The sequence below is a fragment of the Bacillus rossius genome, chromosome 10 (genome assembly GCF_032445375.1).
Source record: "Bacillus rossius redtenbacheri isolate Brsri chromosome 10, Brsri_v3, whole genome shotgun sequence".
NCBI lineage: Eukaryota > Metazoa > Arthropoda > Insecta > Phasmatodea > Bacillidae > Bacillus > Bacillus rossius.
In genome coordinates this window covers 26,683,625-26,704,529 of record NC_086337.1, presented here as the reverse complement: position 1 = coordinate 26,704,529, position 20,905 = coordinate 26,683,625, and the positions used below count along the sequence as shown (strand labels likewise).

At 47.9% G+C, this 20,905-nt stretch overlaps 1 protein-coding gene across 1 annotated transcript in view; it reads right to left on the bottom strand.

The window, feature by feature from the left end:
• Nucleotides 1–506: 506 nt before the first annotated feature.
• LOC134535875 (aldo-keto reductase family 1 member B1-like) overlaps nt 507–20,905 on the bottom strand; it is a 40,415-nt gene continuing 20,016 nt past the window's right edge. The window contains exons 6-7 of the mRNA XM_063375219.1: nt 4,515–4,663; nt 507–626 (exon numbers count right to left, since the gene is read on the bottom strand). Of these exons, the coding sequence (XP_063231289.1) occupies nt 584–626; nt 4,515–4,663 (192 nt within the window). The 3' untranslated portion in view covers nt 507–583. The remainder of the gene's footprint in view (nt 627–4,514; nt 4,664–20,905) is intronic.

Sequence of the window (20,905 nt, the reverse complement as noted above, 5' to 3'; positions counted from 1 at the left end):
GTACACTGAGTGAATATTTGTTGAAAATATTTGTGGCAGAACAGCAAATAAATTGGATGTAGGGAGTTCAGAATTTTAAAAATAGCCATTAAATAAAATAAATGACGACCTAACGAAAATATATATATATATTATCATGGTGCAAGAGACCCAGCTTTAATGTGTACAGATGACTAAATTTATTTTTACTTATCACGTAACGTTTTCACTTGTTACACTTTTGCACAGTAAAAGTTAATAACATCTGTAAATTAAATTTTTGAAAATTTTACACATTTCCATTATAAACATGAGCTACCAAATGAAGCCCGAGAAAAGAAAATTTCGTTTTTTTCTACAATTATTATACATTTTCAAGTTGCGGTGTTGGTGAAGTCCTGGTAGGTACTTCCGTGTTTTTGTTAACGACAGTTTGTTTCTTGCGTTGGTTGCGTTTTGCAAACTTGCGCTTTGCGTTACTTACAAAGTTTACAAACCTGGCCTAGAGATTTCCAATGCCAGAGACGTAAAAATACGTAATATTTATTGCGTATAAAGTTGACACAAAAGGTACATCAGTTTTTTTCCCCCTGCAGCAGCATCTTCAGAATTCGGCGCTGAACGGATAGTGCTTGTGTTTCAGTGAGCTGGAAAAAAAAAAAAAAACACACACACAGACCATGTTATAAACCAGAACTCTTCCGCCTTTTCCAATCAGGTGACAATTGTTTCCTCAACTAAAGTGTTGTGGGCCATACTGTATCATACTCGTGATAAAAATTATAATTATTGAGGTTACTTTTTTGCTACGGAGATTTTCTTGTCGTTATTTTTCAGTATGGTTAAAGTAACCTAAAATAAATTACTGATATTTAAATAAAACTTGTTTATATAAATTACTTTAGATCCGCCAAAACACTTCTTTTAAAAGTTTATATTTAGAATTTGTTCAGCATAATTATATCAAAGCATAGTAAAATTAAAAACAATCAATTTTAACATTCATGTTTAGAATATCCAAACCTTTTTACAAGAAATATGTGCTTAGCCTACATAACATCCTAAATGTTCGCCAATATTCATAAAAGATCGATTTAACATTTTCTCATATTTTATGCAGCGAAAATATTTGGAATGTTTTTAGCTTAATGCATTCAGCATTGAATGTTTTAACGCATTTAATATTATGCTTTCTAAGATAGTTATCAAATTATTTTTGATCTTAAAAACTATTTTTCATTCCTTGCACTAATACGTGGTCGTATATTTTTTTTGGACAAAGATTGATGGTCACATTAAGATGGTTACTAATCAATTCCGACGAATTTGATACTAAGAAAGTTTTAATTTTTTTCCATCAAAAATTGCTTTAGTCAAGGTTTTATATAAGGTTTAGGCATTTTACAATAAATTATAATGAATTCGATAGTATAACTATTAAAAAAATTGTAATTACATTTTGTCTTTCTACCCTTGTTATTTCCACCCCATGCAGTAATAGTTTGTGTTATCAAAAATTGTTTCAGACTATCGTTATAGGAAAAAAAATTATAAGATTTACAAACGATTTGAACGGATTTGATAGTGTACTTACTAAAGGAGATATGATTTTTTTTTTAAATTCTACTCTATTTTTCACCCCTTGCAGCAATAGTTAGTTAATTCAAAAATTGTTTCAGGCAAAAGTTTTAGATAAAGTTTAAAAGATTAATACAAAATTCGTACGAACTTGATGGTATGCTTACGAACAGAGTTAAGAATTTTTTGTCACACAATCCTTGTTTTTTCCACCCCTTTCAGTTATGGTCAGTAGTCGTTTTTAGACAAAAGGTTTTGGTATTACTCCTATAAGTTACAATAATTTCAAACGTCTGTGATATTCATCATATATTGGGAGTTAAAAGCGATGTTTTGTTTTTCAAAAAAATCTTCCCCATTTCTACCCCGTTTGTTGGACGTTGCCCAATAAAGAATTCGACCATGACTTTCCTCTACTAGATTTTATGTATCAGATTTTTGAAGTGATTTGTGAAAAATTGACACTGTTTACGTGTCCACAAATTGTGACGCACACACACACTTTTAAGTTGACGATGGTTTTAGGGACCATGAAACGAAAAACTATATAAAAAATTTCCGAAAGTCGCACCATGGTGACGGATACAATAGGTAGTATTTCTTTGAAACCTACCTAAAATGGCTGCGTGTACTGAAGTACACTCGTTAGAAGTTATACTTACTTGGCATTATAAAATAATTTATTTAATTTTGTATGCAAATAATTAATAAAATAATAATAACAAAAGGACTGGAGTGATATTATAAACACAGTTGGTAATATATAAATTCAATCAAATTAATATTTTTGAATAAATTTCTGTATTTAATATTAATATAAACACGTGTAAAAATTAATTATTTTTTAGTAAATTAATCGATATAAATTTTAATTAGTAATTAAAATCAGTAAATATGCTAAATTTTTATTCTTGTTTACTAATTTAATTATTTATTAAATAATTATGTAATAATTTAAAATTTATATTGCAAAAAAATACATTCTATGGAAAAATAACCTCAGTTTGTAAACACAATTTCTTTCACTAATATGCACAATAAATAAACATTTTGATTATATGGACGAGAATTGAATGTATGTAAATCAAAAGTTTATGATTTTAAAACACATATATAATTTTTATTTGAATGTATCATTTTTTCATCTCTGAAAATTTCGTTGCATGGTGTGCGCGCATCGTCAGAATTAACTCTCATCATTTTTTCATAACGCACCCAAATAAGTACAACTTCATAAAAATGGGCGCGTGGCTAGATGTGAAACTTCCCAGACAAGAGGGTTAGGAACTTTCTTACGGTCCTCTGATATTTGAAACGTGCGTAATGATGCGTTGAAAACAGATCTTTATTCGCTCGCGTTTGTCCACGTCTTCAACGGAATCTAAGAATGAATGGGTTCATGATAGCCCAAATATGATACGTAACCCTATTGGAAAAGTATGTACAAACTGACACCAGTTTCAACAACGGAGCTGAGAGTTTTAGTGTTGCGAATCACGAGTCGCGAAAATATGCAAACGTTTACGAAAGTATTAGAAAACATTCGAAATCATGTGCTGTTGCCGTCGTCAGTAACAGGCTGCAGAGATTTTTTTTTTCAATTGAAAATTTTATTTTTTAACCCTACACGATTCATAATGTTCGTTGCATACGTCACACACATTAACACCGTTACCTACTGATTTAATACATTCTCTCGGACATACACCATTGATGTTTTGCACTGTTTTTGTCACGGGAAAATATTCGTAAATACAAAATCAGTCTGTTTGTGCCTGATGACGGGGATAGGTTCAAGTTCCCGAAACGTCGCAACTGCTTTGTCGTAGGAAACCTACTTGTGTTCGTCTGTGTTGTCGACGTTGTGTTGCCCATTATATCTGTTTATTTTCATCGTTGCGTTCGTGTTTTTCTGCGTTGTCCAGGGTTTGTTGTCTGTCTGCATTTACTGTTATTGTTGAAACTGTCACGTCATTGTTAGCCCACTGTTCGTCTGTGCTGTTATGATTTTTTTTTTGCCCTAATGACTAAATTCCTTCCACGGAATTATTTTGCTGTCTGATATTTTAGTTTGTGCTGTCGTAGTTCTGTGGTCCATAATACTTCTTTAGGTTCATCGTTGGGTTTATCTGTTTGACATCAGCTGATTTAGGCTTTTTTTTTACGTGACAACGTCTAATAAATCGATGAACGCCGGCTTCACGCACAAAAAAAGTGTCCCGTTACGCACATTGTCCCGTTACGCTGTATCCCGTTACGCTTATTTTACGCTTGTGCCGCATCTATCTCTCTTCCACTCGATTGGAACAACCGTCGATTTGACTTTTTCGAGGCACATTAAACTTGAAACATTCCCATTAGTTTCCTACGTTTCCTATCATCGTCCTATCCTTAACAGAATAACACAGATTGAAAGAAGTTAAATAGCAAACATGTATAAAAGTTATAGTTAAAATAATCTCTTCGTTAAAGTAATAAACATATTTGAATTAATGAGTGCAAATAAAAGTAAATTTATCAATTAAATTGTATATTTCATTTCACTCCTTCTTTGTATCCATACAAAATAGTGATAATTCAATAAAAATGATTCAATTTTATTCATAAAAGTATGCAATCATTTCATCAATGTTTTGTTATGACGTTGTTGCGTTAAACTATCGTCCGTAAACCGACTTTACAGACAAATAATTTTTTTTAATCTGTAGGTTTATGTTTTCATTTTTTTTTTTAAATTTTGCCCATGTAAAACAGTGCAAAAGTTGCAACGGCCGGTGTCCAAGAAATTGTGTATTAAACCCGAAATTCCCCACTGCACGAGTCATTTAAAAGAACGTGTCCGTTCCTCTGCCAACTTCCGTCACAACGCGAATTTGACGTCGCTCCGCCGGCTGTTGGGAAGTTTCACTCCGGACAACCAACAGCGTCGACCCCCGGGGAGGCAAAGCTGCACTCACTGCTCCACCCTGCAGATGCGCCCGTTGCAGTCGAGCGAGTCGACGAGCGCCATGTCCTCCGGGCTCAGCTCGAAGTCGAAGATGCTGATGTTCTCGATGATGCGCTTCTTCGTCACCGACTTGGGCACCACGATCATGCCTCTCTGGATCTGCACGAGGGGGAAAAAAAATTTCCCTATACTTTTACAAATATCCCTCCGGATACCAGTCAGTAACTACAAGAAATACATTGCAACTTTGTGCAACACCATGATTATTTTTGCATACATGAAATACACAGTATTTAATACCAAAATTGGCACATACATAATTTAATATTTTGATTCAAGTACCATTCGAGCAAATATTTAAAAAAAACATGGAAAAGATAATCGAATATTCAATAATTTGACTTTATATTTCGTTTTATTATGCGTATTAATGTGCGCAGTTAATACTGGAAAGCTATTCAGTGAAAAGTTTAGAAATAACTTTTAACTATTGTAGGTACAGGGAAAACACAAAGCATAAATTCCCGGGTAAAAAAATCCAAGCCAGTTATTACTGTGAACACTATTTTTGTAGTGATACGTTTGTTTTCATACAAATTGATAAATATATGTAATTTTACATGATTATTTCTGTTTAATTTACAAAAAAAAAATACAGTTATAAAATAAAATACATTTATAAAATAGAAATAAAATGCTTTAATTTATTTTCAGTAAATTTGTGACCTTTAGTTCAATAAAATTATTTTTGAAGCAACGACACGTTCAACTGGTTCAAGTCGTTATTTTGGACTGACGACAGTCGTCGTACCCTCCCAGATACAGAGGCCGTACCTGGCCACCGACGCGGGCCTGAGGGGGCCTGTTTTCCCCCCAGTGAACCCCAGTGTGTGCGACGGCCAGGGACGCACCCGCGTGCGCCCTAGCATGCCAACGAGTGTTTTTTCTATGTGACTTTATCTTTTATTTCAGTGTGTATATATTTGTAAACGATTAAGGGATTTGAATGTGTGTAATTAACTTATTTTATTTATTATTCATTGTGCAAGTTCGCTGTGTAATTAATGTCTCGTGTATGTCTTTGTAAATAATTCAATAACTTTTTCTGAAGTGTTTCGCCGTAGTATGTAATTGCAGCCTGGCGCGCCGCGGGACGGAGCTCTCTCCCACGCCGGCCGATTTTCCCCTCCCTCCCCGCCACCCGCGGGCGCCGGCCCGCGGGCGAGCGGGGAGAGGCAGTCGCGTCCTGGTCTCGAGCGGAGACAGACGTGTTCGTTGCTCCGCGAGCCGCGCACGTTGCGCTCGGGATTGAACGTTCGCTCAGTCCGCAGTCGGTCACGGCAGCTGAGCTGCCACCGCGAATCAGCTTAGCATTGTTAACTTACGAGTCATCGGGAGACGTGTCTAGCGGGCAGTTTCTACAACGCGAACGTGGTGCTACGAGTCTCTGAACTTTTCGCCGTCCACGGAACATTACGTAACGGGCCGCGTATGTACAGCGTTCCGTCTTCGGGCCCTTTCTCACTGGGTCAGCCTAGCATTAATAAACTTTACGATTCGCGCCGAAACGTATTTGAGAACCGCCCCGTCATCAGGGAGTCCGTGTCGCCGTGGTAGGGCACTTGTTCCGCGACGGTTCCGCCAGGCTGCGGCAGGACTTTATAAGCGTTAATAAAAGACGGCTCGTGAAATTCGTTAATGCCGTGTTCTGCTTGCGACAACCTACCAACATTCCTCGCAATCACTTCACTCTCCCTCCAGGTCCCGCCTTTCCCGGTCCCGGCCACGTTGGCCTGGACCCACACCTCTCCGACGAGGGCAGTACGGGCATAACAGGACATTTATTTCAACGGGAAAACGGGGACCTGAAGCCGAGGGACGTCATTTGGCGCCCAACTAGTGTGGCCGTAAGCATACGCAAGCGCACGCAAGCGCACGCAAGCGCGCAGGTGCAGGACAGAACGGAAGCAGGTGCGGCTGCGCGGCGTGGGAGCGGCTCGAATTCGAGACGTCGCGCCGGCGCGCCGGCGGGAGATAACGCAGCGCGGGAACGGCGCGAACACGAGACGTTTCGGCGAGAGATAGCGCGTCGTGGGGACAGAAATACAAGACGGCGGTGCAGCGGTATCCCGGACTGAAGATAACGCGCTGGGGAGGATCGTATTGTATTACTGGGGGAGATTGTGTTCACGATCCGCGGATCAGTAGCACAGGAGGACAGGATGGCGTGGAAACAGGCGGGACAAGAAAGATACGATCTAATCAGTTTCGAAACGGACTTGTGTGAGGAGGGAGACTCCGCGAAATGGACGTAAAAAACGAGGTTTGCGGGTCCGGCGGCGCGGCCGAGGGCGCAAACAGCACGGACAGCACAGTTGAGGACAGTAAACGGGAACAGGGGGACAGGCACGCGGACGCAGATGGGCCGGTAGTGCGGTACGTGAGCACGCAGTTTGAGTTGCCAGAGTTTGCGGGGAGAGACAACGAGGACCCGCGGGAGTTTTTGCGGGAGTGTGAACACCTCCTAAAACTGTACGAAGTGCGACGGGCGGAGTGGACGCCGCGAGTGGCGGGACAGCTCCGCGGCGAGGCAAGGAACTGGTGGTCAATGGCCGGGAGTTTTGATACCGAGTGGGGACATTTTGTACGCCAAGTCAAAACTAGGTTTGATAACGATCAGGCGCGGGCAATGTGTTTGCGGACATTTTATTGCCGAAACCAGGAGGAGGACGAGAGTGCAGAGCAGTTCATTTACGAGAAGTTACGCATGTTCCGCCGATTGGGGACAAGTGGGGACGTGAGTGCGGCGTTGCCAACCATTGTCGAACAATTGCTGCCAGAGTTTCGCCCCTTCATGAGGACGGCTGCTGGTCGTGACACGGAGGAGTTCGTGGCCCTCGCCCGCGTGATCGAACGTGACATGTCGCAGTGGAGGACGGCACTCAGGGGCGCGAGAGCTCCCCGTGCTCGCTCGGGGCCGCGAGGGGTCACCGTCACAGAGGTCACGGACAGTGACTTGACCGTGGTGAGCTACGCCGGCGGCGCGGGACCGCGCAGGACAACAGACCGCGGTGGCACCAGGGAACGCCCGGAACCAGCTGCGACAGGAGGAGGACGTCACGAGCGGACAGATACGAGAGAGAGGGACGAACGTCCGCCGCGATGCCGTTTTTGCCCGGACGCGTACCATTGGCATCGCCTCTGCCCCACCAGAGCCGCGTGGGAGGAGGCGCGCGAAGGCAACACGTCGCAGGCGGGAAACGCAGGACCGGGGGCGGAGGGACAACTGGGTGCCGCTCCCCGGCCCGCCAGCCACCGGCAGTCCCAGTAACTGACAGAACACGTCGACCACCACCGGCGCCTACCGCACTAACGTCCTGTATGCCGCCGGGAAGCAGGGGACAACGGGACTACTCCTCATCAGCTGTCCCCACGCCGAGGCAACTGCGGGGACAGCTGACTGCCGGTGCCACCACCGCGGCCCTGAGGCCGGGTATACCAGGGCCGGACCAGCCGCCTCGTCGACACGCCGTCGACGGGGTGGACAACCAGAGCGTCAGCGCAGGCATCCCGCCGGCCATCTCCGTGCAGGGACAGCTGACTGCCGGCGCCACCACCGCGGCCCTGAGGCCGGTTATACCAGGGCCGGACCAGCCGCCTCGTCGACACGCCGTCGACGGGGTGGACAATCAGAGCATCAGCGCAGGCGTCCCGCCGGCCATCTCCGGGCAGGGACAGCTGACTGCCGGCGCCACCACCGCGGCCCTGAGGCCGGGTGTACCAGGGCCGGACCAGCCGCCTCGTCGACACGCCGTCGACGGGGCGGACAACCAGAGCATCAGCGCAGGCATCCCGCCGGCCATCTCCGTGCAGGGACAGCTGACTGCCGGCGCCACCGCCGCGGCCCTGAGGCCGGTTATACCAGGGCCGGACCAGCCGCCTCGTCGACCTGTCGTCGACGAGGTGGACCACCGGAACGTCAACACGTCGGCGCCGGAGCGAGCCGCGGACCTCGCCGCGAGTTCCCCACGCCCGGACGGCCAGGTGGCCGGGGGCGGTGGGGGACAGACGACTGCACAGCTGGGGCAGGTCGGCCCCGAGGAGCCGGAGCTGCTGCGAATTCCTGTCCGCGCTAACGGGCGGGAGATGCTGGCCCTGGTGGACACCGCCGCCAGCCGAACCTACATCGCGGCCCACCTGGTGGGAGCGGAGGCAGTGACACCGCGGAGGGAGCTGGTGCAGCTGGCCACCAGGGATGCCGTCGTTGCAGCAGGGGGCATCACTCAGGTAACAATGAGCATCGTTGGTCACGTTAGCCACGTCGAGGCCTGGGTGGTCCCCGAGCTCCGCGAGGGGCTGATTCTGGGGGTCCCATGGCTGCACGAGGTCGACGCCACCGTGGAAGTACGAGCTGGCCGGATGCACTTCGGCACCCAGGGGCGCTGGATGGTGTACGGCGTGCACCAGGTTCCCCCCAGTCCCCCTCAGTCAGTCATTCGCCTAGAAGACCTTCAGCACGGTGTTCCAGAGGAGTACGTCGATGTCATCAACCATGTCCTCACCTCTTAGGCACAGGTATTTGCGGCCGCGGACCGGCTACGACGGACAAACGTGACGGAGCACCGGATACCGATGGTACCGCACCGCCCTCCCTTTGAGAAGGTATACGGATTTGGCATCCGGGAACGGGAGGCCATACAGACTCAAATTGACGAGATGTTACGTGACGGGGTAGTGGAACCCAGCACCTCCCCGTATAACTCACGGGTGGTGCTGGCCACCAAGAAAGACGGAAGTCTACGCTTTTGCGTAAACTTCAAGGCGATAAACAAACTGACCATTCCCGCCCCGCCCCCGCAGATCAATATCACAGACGCACTGGCAGGACTGGGGGACGCCACTATTTTCACGACACTAGACTTAAAATCAGGCTACTGGCAGGTGCCGGTATGTCTGGAGGACCGCCCTAAGACGGCATTTACGGCACCAGACGGTCGACGTTACCAGTTCTGCGCCATGCCGTTTGGTCTCATGGACGCCCCTGCCACGTTCCAGGCCCTGATGGTACGTGTTCTGGATGGGTACATTGGTGAGTTCGCCAGTGCCTATCTGGACGACGTTATCATCTGGTCCAGGACGTGGGAGGAACACGCGCACCATCTGGCATTGGTGCTAGAACGTATGGCCAGACACGGACTGACGTGCGCCCCAAAGAAATGCCACATTGGGGCCACGGAAATAGAGTTCCTAGGACACATAGTGACGGCGGAGGGGTGCCGCCCCCGACCTGAGCAGTTGGAGCTAATAGAGGGAAAGGGGGCACCGAAGACCAGGAAGCAGCTCCAGAAGCTGCTGGGGCTGCTCAACTGGCTGCGGTCCTTCGTCCCCGACTTCGCCACGGTGACGGCCCCGATGACGGACCTACTGTCGCCGAAGACTAAGTTCCGGTGGACCCCCGCCGCGGACGAGGCCTTGCGACAGGTGAAGCACCGGTTCAGGAACTGTCACACGCTCTCACGCCTGGTGCCCAGCCGCCCCATCTTCATCCAGACGGATGCGAGTCAGGAGGGGATGGGGGCGGTGTTGTACCAGATGGATGACCGGGGCGAGAGGCGCGTGATCGAGTACGCCAGCGCCAAGTTTGGGCAGGCTGAGCGGAAGTATCACGTGAATGAGCAAGAGTGCCTTGCGGTGGTCTGGGCCCTACAGAGGTACCGTCACCACGTCGAGGGCCGCTCATTCACGCTGAGAACCGACAGCCAATGCCTCCGCTGGTTGGACTCCGCTCAGGGCCGGAAGTCTAAGTTCACTCGGTGGGCCATGCTGATCCAGGAATTCTCGTTCACGGTCGAGCACATTCCTGGACGTGAAAATCAGTTGGCCGACGAGTTGTCCCGGAATCCGGACCCTGACAATGAGTTCCACGACGACCAGGGCTGGGAGGAAGTGCTCCTCCCTGAGCGTGAGCGCGGGGTAGAGGACTCGGTGCCGCGACCGTGCGCGTTGTACGCGCTGACAAGCCCCACTGCTCCTGCACCTGACGCGCGACCCGAGACTATGACTGACCTGCTGGCGTGGGTCCACGCGGCGCAACTCCGGGACCCCGACACCCGGACCCGACTGACAGAGTGTGGGGAGGGGGTGATACCGGGCTGCCGGAGCCTGAACGGGGTGCTCCAGACCAGGGGGGCTCACAGGTCGAGCGGGTGGCGGACCCACGTGCCGCCCGAGGCCAGGCGCTGGGTCCTGAGCTACCTGCATGACCACCCCCTGGCGGGACACCCGGGCGCGGAGCAGACGCTGCGTGAGGTCAGACGGACGTTCCGCTGGCCTGGCGACGCGGCAGAAGTGAGACGCTACGTGCGGGCCTGCCTGCGTTGCCAGGAGCGGAAGTCCAGGCGACCCGACGGCAAGGAGCAGCAGGTCCCACGACGGCCCCGGAATCCCTTCCACACTGTGGCGGTGGATATTATGGGGCCGTATCCTCGCACGTCCCGTGGTCGGCGATTCATTGTTGTGGTCACGGATGTCTTCACCCGCTGGGCGGAGGCGTTCGCAGTACCAAACGTGAAGGCCGGCACCGTGATTGCCCTGCTCGAGCGCGAGTTCTTCCCGCGATACGGGTACCCTGCGGTCCTGCTGACGGACAACGGGGTGCAGTTCACGGGGAGAAGCTGGCGAGTGTCCTGCGCGGGTTGGGGGGTGGAGCATCACACGACGCCCACCTACCATCCGCGCGCGAATCCGACCGAAAGGCGGAATCAGGACATTAAAACTCAGCTGCGCATCCGGTTGGACGAGGACCACACCAAGTGGGACCTGCACCTGCCGACGCTGCTGTTTTGCCTGCGCCGTCGGACGAACGCGGTCACGGGCCATTCCCCCGCTGAACTGGTGCAGGGCCGGAACCTCGCCCTGCCCGGGGAAGCGCGCGCAACCCCCGACTTGCACAACATGACCACGGACGATCTGCGCGAAGACGCCCGACGTCGCCAAGCTGACTACCTGACTAGACGTACGCCGCAGACGCACCAGCCCCCAGCACGACTAGAGCCTGGCCAGCAGGTGTTTGTTAAGTGTCATCACCTGTCGGCTGGCGAGCGGGGCTTTTGCGCCAGTCTGGCTCCTAAGTGGGCGGGGCCACAGGAGATCGTAGACAGACTGGGCACCACCTCGTACCTCGTGCGTCGCGCCGACGGACGGACAACTAAGGTGCACAGGGACGACATTCGACTGATAGGCGACCCGCACGACGAGTACGACCACGACGACAGCGGACCAGTGGACGGTGACGAGGCCGAGGATGACGTCACCGAAGGTGTACTGGCCGACCTCGGCGCCCCTGTGGTGGTACCGCCGGAGCCGGACCTGGGACGTCGACGGGGACACGCCCACCCCAGGTCACTGCGGGGGGTTGGCAGGGACGTTGACAGGGACGACGACACACGGGACGGGACCGATGACAACGTCGCAGTAGGAGTCCTGGTCGACCTCGATGACCCCGTGGTGACGCCACCGGAACCGGATCAGGGACGTCGACGGGGACACGCCTACCCCGGGTCGCGGCGAGTGGCAGGCGAGAACGCTGACGGGGACGGTGACACACGGGACAGGACCGATGACAACGTCGCAGTAGGGGTCCTGGTCGACCTTGGTGACCCCGTGGTGACGCCACCGGAGCCGGATCAGGGACGTCGACGGGGACACGCCCACCCCAGGTCACTGCGGGGGGTGGGCAGGAACGTTGACAGGGACGACGACACACGGGACAGGACCGATGACAACGTCGCAGTAGGAGTCCTGGTCGACCTCGGTGACCCCGTGGTGACGCCACCGGAGCCGGATCAGGGACGTCGACGAGGACACGCCCACCCCAAGTCACTGCGGGGGGTTGGCAGGAACGTTGACAGGGACGACGACACCTGGGGCACGACACATGGACGGGCCCCCACGACGACACCGACTCAGCCTCCTACGGGGGGACAGCAAAAGGGGAACGGTGGTTGGCAACTGGCAAGAGGGGGCGGGGAACGGACGCCCGTCAGAAGGGGCGGAAGGGGTCCGCGTGGCGCAAGCATGGCAGAGCTGGAGCGCTTCGTGGACCGGGTGCTCCCGCCTGATGACGTCAGCGCCTACGCCAACGACACTGATGGACCACTCATCGAGGACGTAACACATGACAACACTGCTCAGGGCGACCTGGTCGACCTGAGTGAACCAGTGGTGACGTTGCCGGAGCCTACCCAGAGACGTGGACGGAGGTACGTCCACTCCTGGGAACGGCGGGTGACGGGGACGGACGTGAGCAAGGACGTGACAGACGGGGTAACGGTCCGGCTCCTCAGTGGGGAGGGCGATGTCGACAGGGCCCAGCAGGTGGTCCTGGACTTGCCTTCCGGGGAGCCGAGGATGACCGCTCACGCGGGGAGGGGACCGGCGTTGCGCCGGTCCACGCGTGAGAAGACGGCCCCCCACTACCTCCGGGACTACGAGTGGGGGAGTCAGCGCAAACCCCGAGACGTAAGACAAACGACCGACGGGGGGTTACGCTGCAGCGTGATGCAGCTCCTGCCCCAGTTTGCCCGACCCGGACGGAATGACGTGACGAGCTCCGACGACCAGACAAGTGGCCGGACGCGGACGCGGCTGCCGGTCTAGGTCGGCGTCGGGGGCCAGGACGGCCTCGGGAGAGGGGGGGCATATGACGACAGTCGTCGTACCCTCCCAGATACAGAGGCCGTACCTGGCCACCGACGCGGGCCTGAGGGGGCCTGTTTTCCCCCCAGTGAACCCCAGTGTGTGCGACGGCCAGGGACGCACCCGCGTGCGCCCTAGCATGCCAACGAGTGTTTTTTCTATGTGACTTTATCTTTTATTTCAGTGTGTATATATTTGTAAACGATTAAGGGATTTGAATGTGTGTAATTAACTTATTTTATTTATTATTCATTGTGCAAGTTCGCTGTGTAATTAATGTCTCGTGTATGTCTTTGTAAATAATTCAATAACTTTTTCTGAAGTGTTTCGCCGTAGTATGTAATTGCAGCCTGGCGCGCCGCGGGACGGAGCTCTCTCCCACGCCGGCCGATTTTCCCCTCCCTCCCCGCCACCCGCGGGCGCCGGCCCGCGGGCGAGCGGGGAGAGGCAGTCGCGTCCTGGTCTCGAGCGGAGACAGACGTGTTCGTTGCTCCGCGAGCCGCGCACGTTGCGCTCGGGATTGAACGTTCGCTCAGTCCGCAGTCGGTCACGGCAGCTGAGCTGCCACCGCGAATCAGCTTAGCATTGTTAACTTACGAGTCATCGGGAGACGTGTCTAGCGGGCAGTTTCTACAACGCGAACGTGGTGCTACGAGTCTCTGAACTTTTCGCCGTCCACGGAACATTACGTAACGGGCCGCGTATGTACAGCGTTCCGTCTTCGGGCCCTTTCTCACTGGGTCAGCCTAGCATTAATAAACTTTACGATTCGCTCCGAAACGTATTTGAGAACCGCCCCGTCATCAGGGAGTCCGTGTCGCCGTGGTAGGGCACTTGTTCCGCGACGGTTCCGCCAGGCTGCGGCAGGACTTTATAAGCGTTAATAAAAGACGGCTCGTGAAATTCGTTAATGCCGTGTTCTGCTTGCGACAACCTACCAACATTCCTCGCAATCACTTCACTCTCCCTCCAGGTCCCGCCTTTCCCGGTCCCGGCCACGTTGGCCTGGACCCACACCTCTCCGACGAGGGCAGTACGGGCATAACAGGACATTTATTTCAACGGGAAAACGGGGACCTGAAGCCGAGGGACGTCAGGACGTACGCCATTGCTAGTTTTCGCTCTGTGTCACAGAGAAAACCCGCAGAACGGACGCTGCCAGTCTGTCTGTGCCTGATAACGCGAACAGATCTCAGTTCCCAAAACGTCACAAGTGTCTGTGCTGTCGTCGTTGTGTGGTACAAAACATTCTTTTTTTAAAATTTCATAGCGGGATTCGTATGAGCATCGCTTTTTTTTTTTCAGTGTGCTGTCCAGATAATCTGTTCAGTGTCTGCCTGTCGCTGTGTCAAAAGTTGTTGATCTGTATTTACTGTTTCTGTTGAAACTGTCCCGTCGTTTTCAGTCCACTGTGCTAGTTTGCTGTGTGCTTGTTTATTTATCTTTCTTTGTCCGTTCTTTGGGTTTTCTGTGTAGCATGTGTGCTACAGCCTCTACCTTTGATATTGTTTAAGTTGGCAGAAATGGTTAACCTTTTTTATTAACCTTTTCGGATGCCCTGGTAATAAGAGTTATTTTGGATTTAAGTTTGTTATATTTTGTTTTTAAAAAGGAAATTGTAATTCTTGTTTAGTCTTATTATTTTTAATTTTAAGATTTTAAGTTATTAAATTGGTCTGGAACATTCAAGGACACTACCGAATGTTTTGGTAATTGCTGCGCTAGGCGGCACGCGAGCAGAACAGCAGAGTGTGTGACGTCAGGGGTGCCTGGCGAGCGGCAGTCGCCTTGTGGGCCCGGGCGGGCGCGGACGTGAGTTAAAAGCGGGTTGGCCATGGTGATGGTTCCACATCGAAGTGACTTGCCGGTCGAACATCTGAATATGAGTGTTCCTTTTGAATATGAACGAGGTTCATATATATATATATAATTTAGAACGCGTTGGTACGATGAAACGCGAGTGGTTGGTGAGGCGTGTGTGAATGTCGCGAGGATTTTCCAAGGATGAATTATGTGCGCCAAACAAAACTCCAAGACGGTACGGCGAAGGATTCGTGATATCCGTACAATTACCCGCAGCTACGGTAACGTGTAATGGCAAGGGTTTGCCATTAAAAACACTCGTGAGCAAACGAGTGTATTTGGTGACCGGACATCTTGACATCAAAAAAGCAAGTAAGTGCCAGCCGTGCCACTGCTGTTGACCCCTTTGACCCCTGGTGCGAAACTATAATCTGTGGATGTTAGAGATTTAAAATTAACGGACTAATAACACTGAAACTGGGATTTTACGTTCAGCGTGTTCACCCAATTCCTGCCAGACGTGGAAGAAAAAAGGCGTCGACCGTTAGAAAATGACTTAACTGAGAAGGGCTTGTTAACCCATAATTTGTAATTTGCTAAATTTTTGATATTTTGATTTGGATGCTAATGTGTGTAAAATTTTTGCTATATTTCGCCTATTTTATGGTAAATTCTGTTAATTGGTATTTACAGTAGTGCTACGCCCGGTGCGTATCTATATTTGTATTTGTATTAATATGTTCTTATATATTTTTAATGCCTTTTGGGTAGTTACATTTAATTTTTCGGAGCTCCGAAGTATATGATCCCAAATTATACCTGATTGGGGAATTTGTTAAAGTATTTTTTTTAGTATTATTATATAGCTTTTTTTATAAGTAGTAATAGGGTATGTATTTTATGATGTATGCGCTGATTTGTGATAAAACGATTTTATGGTATATTTATATATATATTTATTAAATGTAGCCATATACTTTTTGCGTCTTTTTAACTTGCTGCCTCCTCTCACTGTTTGCAATTTTATTAGTATTTTTTGAGCCTGCCATTAGTTTGGGTTTTAATATTTTTTTGGGTTTACCTGCGCTCGCAGTACGGGGCAATATAGGAGTTTACTGTGTCGCGGGTTGCGGAAGTTGTTTGGTTTGGCCGGGGTTTAGGGCCAAACTTTACAAAGTGCGCCACTCTGCTCGGAGCAGTGATTGGAGAGCAACAGGGGTAGTGTTATTTTTTATAGGCGTTATTGTGCTTGGAATAATACAGGCCAGTATGGTTGTTAATGTGAGTTGGATTTTTAATTTGGAGCGCCCGGACTTAATAAACAACATGGAAAAGGCCGGGAAAATAGTAGAAGGACAGGAGGACATAGAATTTCTCCAGGTGACATTTATGGAATACGTGTTGCATGGAAACGTCGGCAATATTTCAGAGAGGGAGGTTACTGAAAGCGATCGTTACTTGAATCAGAAATTGTTTTTCGAGGCGATAACGAATATCCCTTACTTAAGATATAGAAATTCTGAGGTTTAATCCGGTTTTGCAGTGAGGTGGAAAAATTGTGGGAAATTAAAGAATGGGCCAGCGATAATAATATTTTGAAGAGTGTCGTACTTAAATGTTCGGGAGTAGCTCGCGCCGTGGTTATTGACGGATTGGTATATAACCTTAGCTGGTGTGAAGTAAATGAGGGTTTATGGGAGGCCCTGTGTCCGCGGCGTTGTAAGTTACAACTGGTGCAGGACAAAGTGTTTAGGTTTCAAAGAAAGGGGGAGAGAATGGGTGATTACGTTTATGATATTTTGTTAAACTTGAAAGTATTTGGTTTATGTTTACCGCAGCAGGCTATTGTAGATATAATTCTAGAAAATATGAATCCCGATGTTAGGCGAGAATGTTCATTTGTGGAAATACCGAGGGATCTTAATGGGCTTAATAAGTGGTCGGTGTAAGTAGAAAATGTGATGTATGCGCGGCAGGAGTACCAAAAAAATAAACGCGGGATAGGCCCAGTTGTCGGCGAGAGGGTAGTTGAGAGAATAATTACCCGTGGGAAAAGGAAAGGGAAATGTTATTTGTGTGGCGAGCAAGGGCATTATAGAGTAGAATGTACTCAAAAGGGCATAGGTAGGTCCGGTGAGGGGGATAGAAAAAGGGCAAATTTACCGATCTCACGTAGTGGAGAAAAAAGGAAAGTTGTGGGTGACCAGGTGTTGGGGTTTAAGAAAGGGCGTAACCATTGTTCTAATTGTCACGAAGAGGGACATTTTCATCGCGACTGTCCACTAGGTTCAAAAAAAGGGTGTTTTTATTGTGGAAAGAAATCGCATGGGGCTCGTTTATGTAGGAGAAAGGGGCGACTAAATAAATTACGTTTTGGGAATAAGCGTTTCCTAGCCGTGATGCGGAAGGATAATAATTTGCTGGTGGACCTTAAAATGTATGAGGAAAAGGTGGTCGCTCTGATTGATACTGGGACTACCCGAAGTTTTGTGAGGAATTTTTGAATGAGCTATTAAAAAGGGAGGGGAAATTAAAGAAAAAATTAGCTGTCGCGAGTGGTATGGAATTTCAACTCGCGGACGGAAAAAATAAAATCTCTAAATTAACGGCTTATTTACACATTAAAATTGGACATTTTTCGTGGGATCGTGAGTTTTGGGTAATACCTGATCTTATTCAAGATGTGATTTTAGGCATGGATTTCTTGGTGGATACTCGAGCGGTTATCAATTGTAATAAGAAAAAGTTGAGTTTCTCCTTTGAGCCAAAGGTCAGTGTGAGGTTAACCAAGCATAAGAGTAAGGCCAGGGTAGTCTGTGGCGGAATGCAGGGGGCTCAGGAAAGGTTAGATCAAGAAGTGGTAGATCGAATTCAGGAAATTATTGAGGAGTTTGGGGATGTGATCACAGATAAAGTAGGGAAGTGTGAAATAGATCCCTACCGTATTAATCTAACGGATAACGAAGCGGTGAAGTGTGTACCTTACCAGTGCCCCCCGCCTAAGATGCAAGCTTTTAGGCAGATAATACAAGATTTATTGGAGAAAGGAATTATTTGTGCTTCAAAATCGGTTTATGCCTCACCAGCCTTTTTGATAAAGAAAAAGAAGGCCGGGGAATGCCATTTAGTTCTAGACTATCGCCTTTTGAACAAAATAATTAGACTAGATCCTTTCCCTTTACCAAAGATTGAGGTGTTATTCTAATATTTAGGCAAGGCCAAATATTTCACGATTTTGGATCTGAACACTGCCTTTCATCAATGTGTGCTTGACCCCAAAAGCCAGCCGTATACTAGTTTTGTGACTCCTTGGGGCCAGTATGAGTGGAGAAGAGTGCCCTTTGGTGTGAACTTTGGGGCGCAATGTTTATCCAAGATTTTAGGGAAAGTTTTACAGGAGTATCAATATAAGTTTCTATTTAGCTTTTTAGACGACATCTGTGTGTTTTCCGATTCCCTGGAGGAACATTTTCAGCATTTACGGAAAGTTCTGGAGAAACTACGAGAATCAGGGTTTACTGTAAACCCGAAGAAAGTGTGCTGGGTAAAAAGGTAAATCAGTTTTTTAGGGTTTATAGTATGGGGAAGGACGCTTAGAGATGGATCCTGCGAAAATAGCTCCGATAGTTAACTATGGCCCACCTAAAAATCTGAAAGGGGTCATGCGCTTTTTGGGGATGTTGGTTTTTTTTAGTAGATTCATACCCGATTATGCCACATTGTGTGCTCCTTTAAATGAATTGAAGAAGAAGGGAGTAACTTTTGTTTGGGGTGAAGCACAGAATAAAGCTTTCCAGGAGTTAAAGTGTGCCATTTACAGCCCACCGGTTTTGGCACTTCCAAATTTTGATAAAAAATTTATTGTGCAAGTGGACACATCTAGTTTAGCCATAGGGGCGGTTTTATTGCAAGAAGGAGAGAGGGGTTTACAACCGGTTATGTTTGCTAGCAGGACGCTCAACAAACACGAAAAAGGTTATAGTGTATATGAGAAAGAAGCCCTCGCCTGCGTCTATACCTTAGAAAGATTCGAGTGTTATTTAGAGCATGATGAATTCGAGCTTCATACGGACAACCAGGCCCTAACTTGGCTTTTTACTCATCCTAAGCAACTGGGGAAGATTGGACGATGGGTGATGAGATTAAGTCGTTTTAGATTTAAAATTTGTCACATCAAAGGGCAGGAAAATAAAGTGGCCGACGCCTTGTCACGCATGTATAATCCCGAAGAGCATTTTGTAGAAAGTGGAGACCAATCAGAAGAGAGTGAAAGTGTAGAGGAGGACGGGGTGGAAGTTAAAGAATATTTAAATGTTTTAGGAGATTTCCCTGAAAGTTCTATAGGTATAGAGGAATGGCAGGAGAGGGATAGTGCCGTCAGAAATATTCGTAATAAGGTAGGGGAAAAGGGGTATGAAAATTTCCAGGTTTTTAAAGGAATTTTATATTGGGTGAAAGATGGTGTTAAAAAGGTATATGTCCCTGAGAGTTTGACGAGTGTGCTTTTAAGATATTTTCATGATTCATGTGTAGGAGCCCATGGTGGAAGTGAGAAAACAGAGGATAGATTAAAGGGGAAGTTTAATTGGCCCACCCTAAAAAAGTATGGATGAATATGTTAAGCAATGCCATTTGTGTCAAGTGTGTAAACAACCCCGAAATAGTAAGGTCGGGAAATACTCGGTGGAGAAGATCGAGAGACCGTTGGAAAAAGCATTCATTGATGTTTTTGGGCCCTTACCTCGCATCGCGCGGGGAAATAACTGCTTGTTGGTACTAGTAGACGGGTTTAGTAAGTTTTGTATAATGATGGCTTTGCGGGACATGAAGAGTGTACAGGTGGTACGGGCATTGGTGGATAAAGTTTGGAGTTTGTATGGGGGGCCCGAGTTACTGGTTTCCGATAATGCCACATATTTTATGAGTACCTTGTTCCGACAGATGTGTTTCCGATGGGGGGTGAAACATATTACTACGAGCCCTTATTATCCCAAACCCAATTTAGTTGAAAGGGTAAACAAGAATATTAAAGTGGCCTTAAGCATCTTTCACCAAAAAGGTCCCCGCCACTGGGATGATTCGGTGCCTTATTTGAACTTGGCGTTTAACAGCAACAAACACAGTGGAACAGGATTTACTCCTGCAGAAGTTTTTCTGGGTCGAGAACTCTGTCATCCTCTATTAAATGTTTGGGGGATCAATCAAGAATGTTTAGAGGTGTATAGTCCTAGACGACTGGAAAATATGTGGAATGAAGTTGCTAGTAATTTGGATAAATCTAGGAAAAAGCTCTGCTTGCAGTATAACAAAATCGTATTCCCGATCCTTATAAGGTAGGAGATAAGGTTTTATGCAGACAATACATAATTAGTAACAAAAAGGAATTTATTTCTGAGAAACTTCAGCACGCCTTTACGGGGCCTTTTGTAATAACTAGATTTCTGGGTCCAGTCACGGTTTTGCTACGGGATGTTAAGAATGTGTATAAAGTAAAGAAGGCACATGTTTCGCAGTTAAAAAAATATATTACTCCCGGAGGATAACGAGCTAGGGTATGTTAGGGGTGGAATGCAGTTTTTTTTGTTATGGTATTTTATTTTATTTTATTTTAAAGTACTGTTGGTTTTAGGGGTTAACATCTTTGTACATTTGTTAATTGTTGGTTCTATCTTGTCAATACCTTGTTCCTTTGTTATGTGGTTTTGTGTAATTTCTCTCGTTTTTATCCTAAGCCTTGTTCTTACTTGCTCTGTTATTTGTTCTTTATTTGTTACCTTTTAATGTTAGACTGGTGGGTACTAGGACGATTACCGCTAATACGAAACTGGTGTTAAAAACCCTTTTCTATTTGTTTAATTCTTCAGCAGGGTTTTTTTTTGAGCGGGGTGATTTGTAGCATGT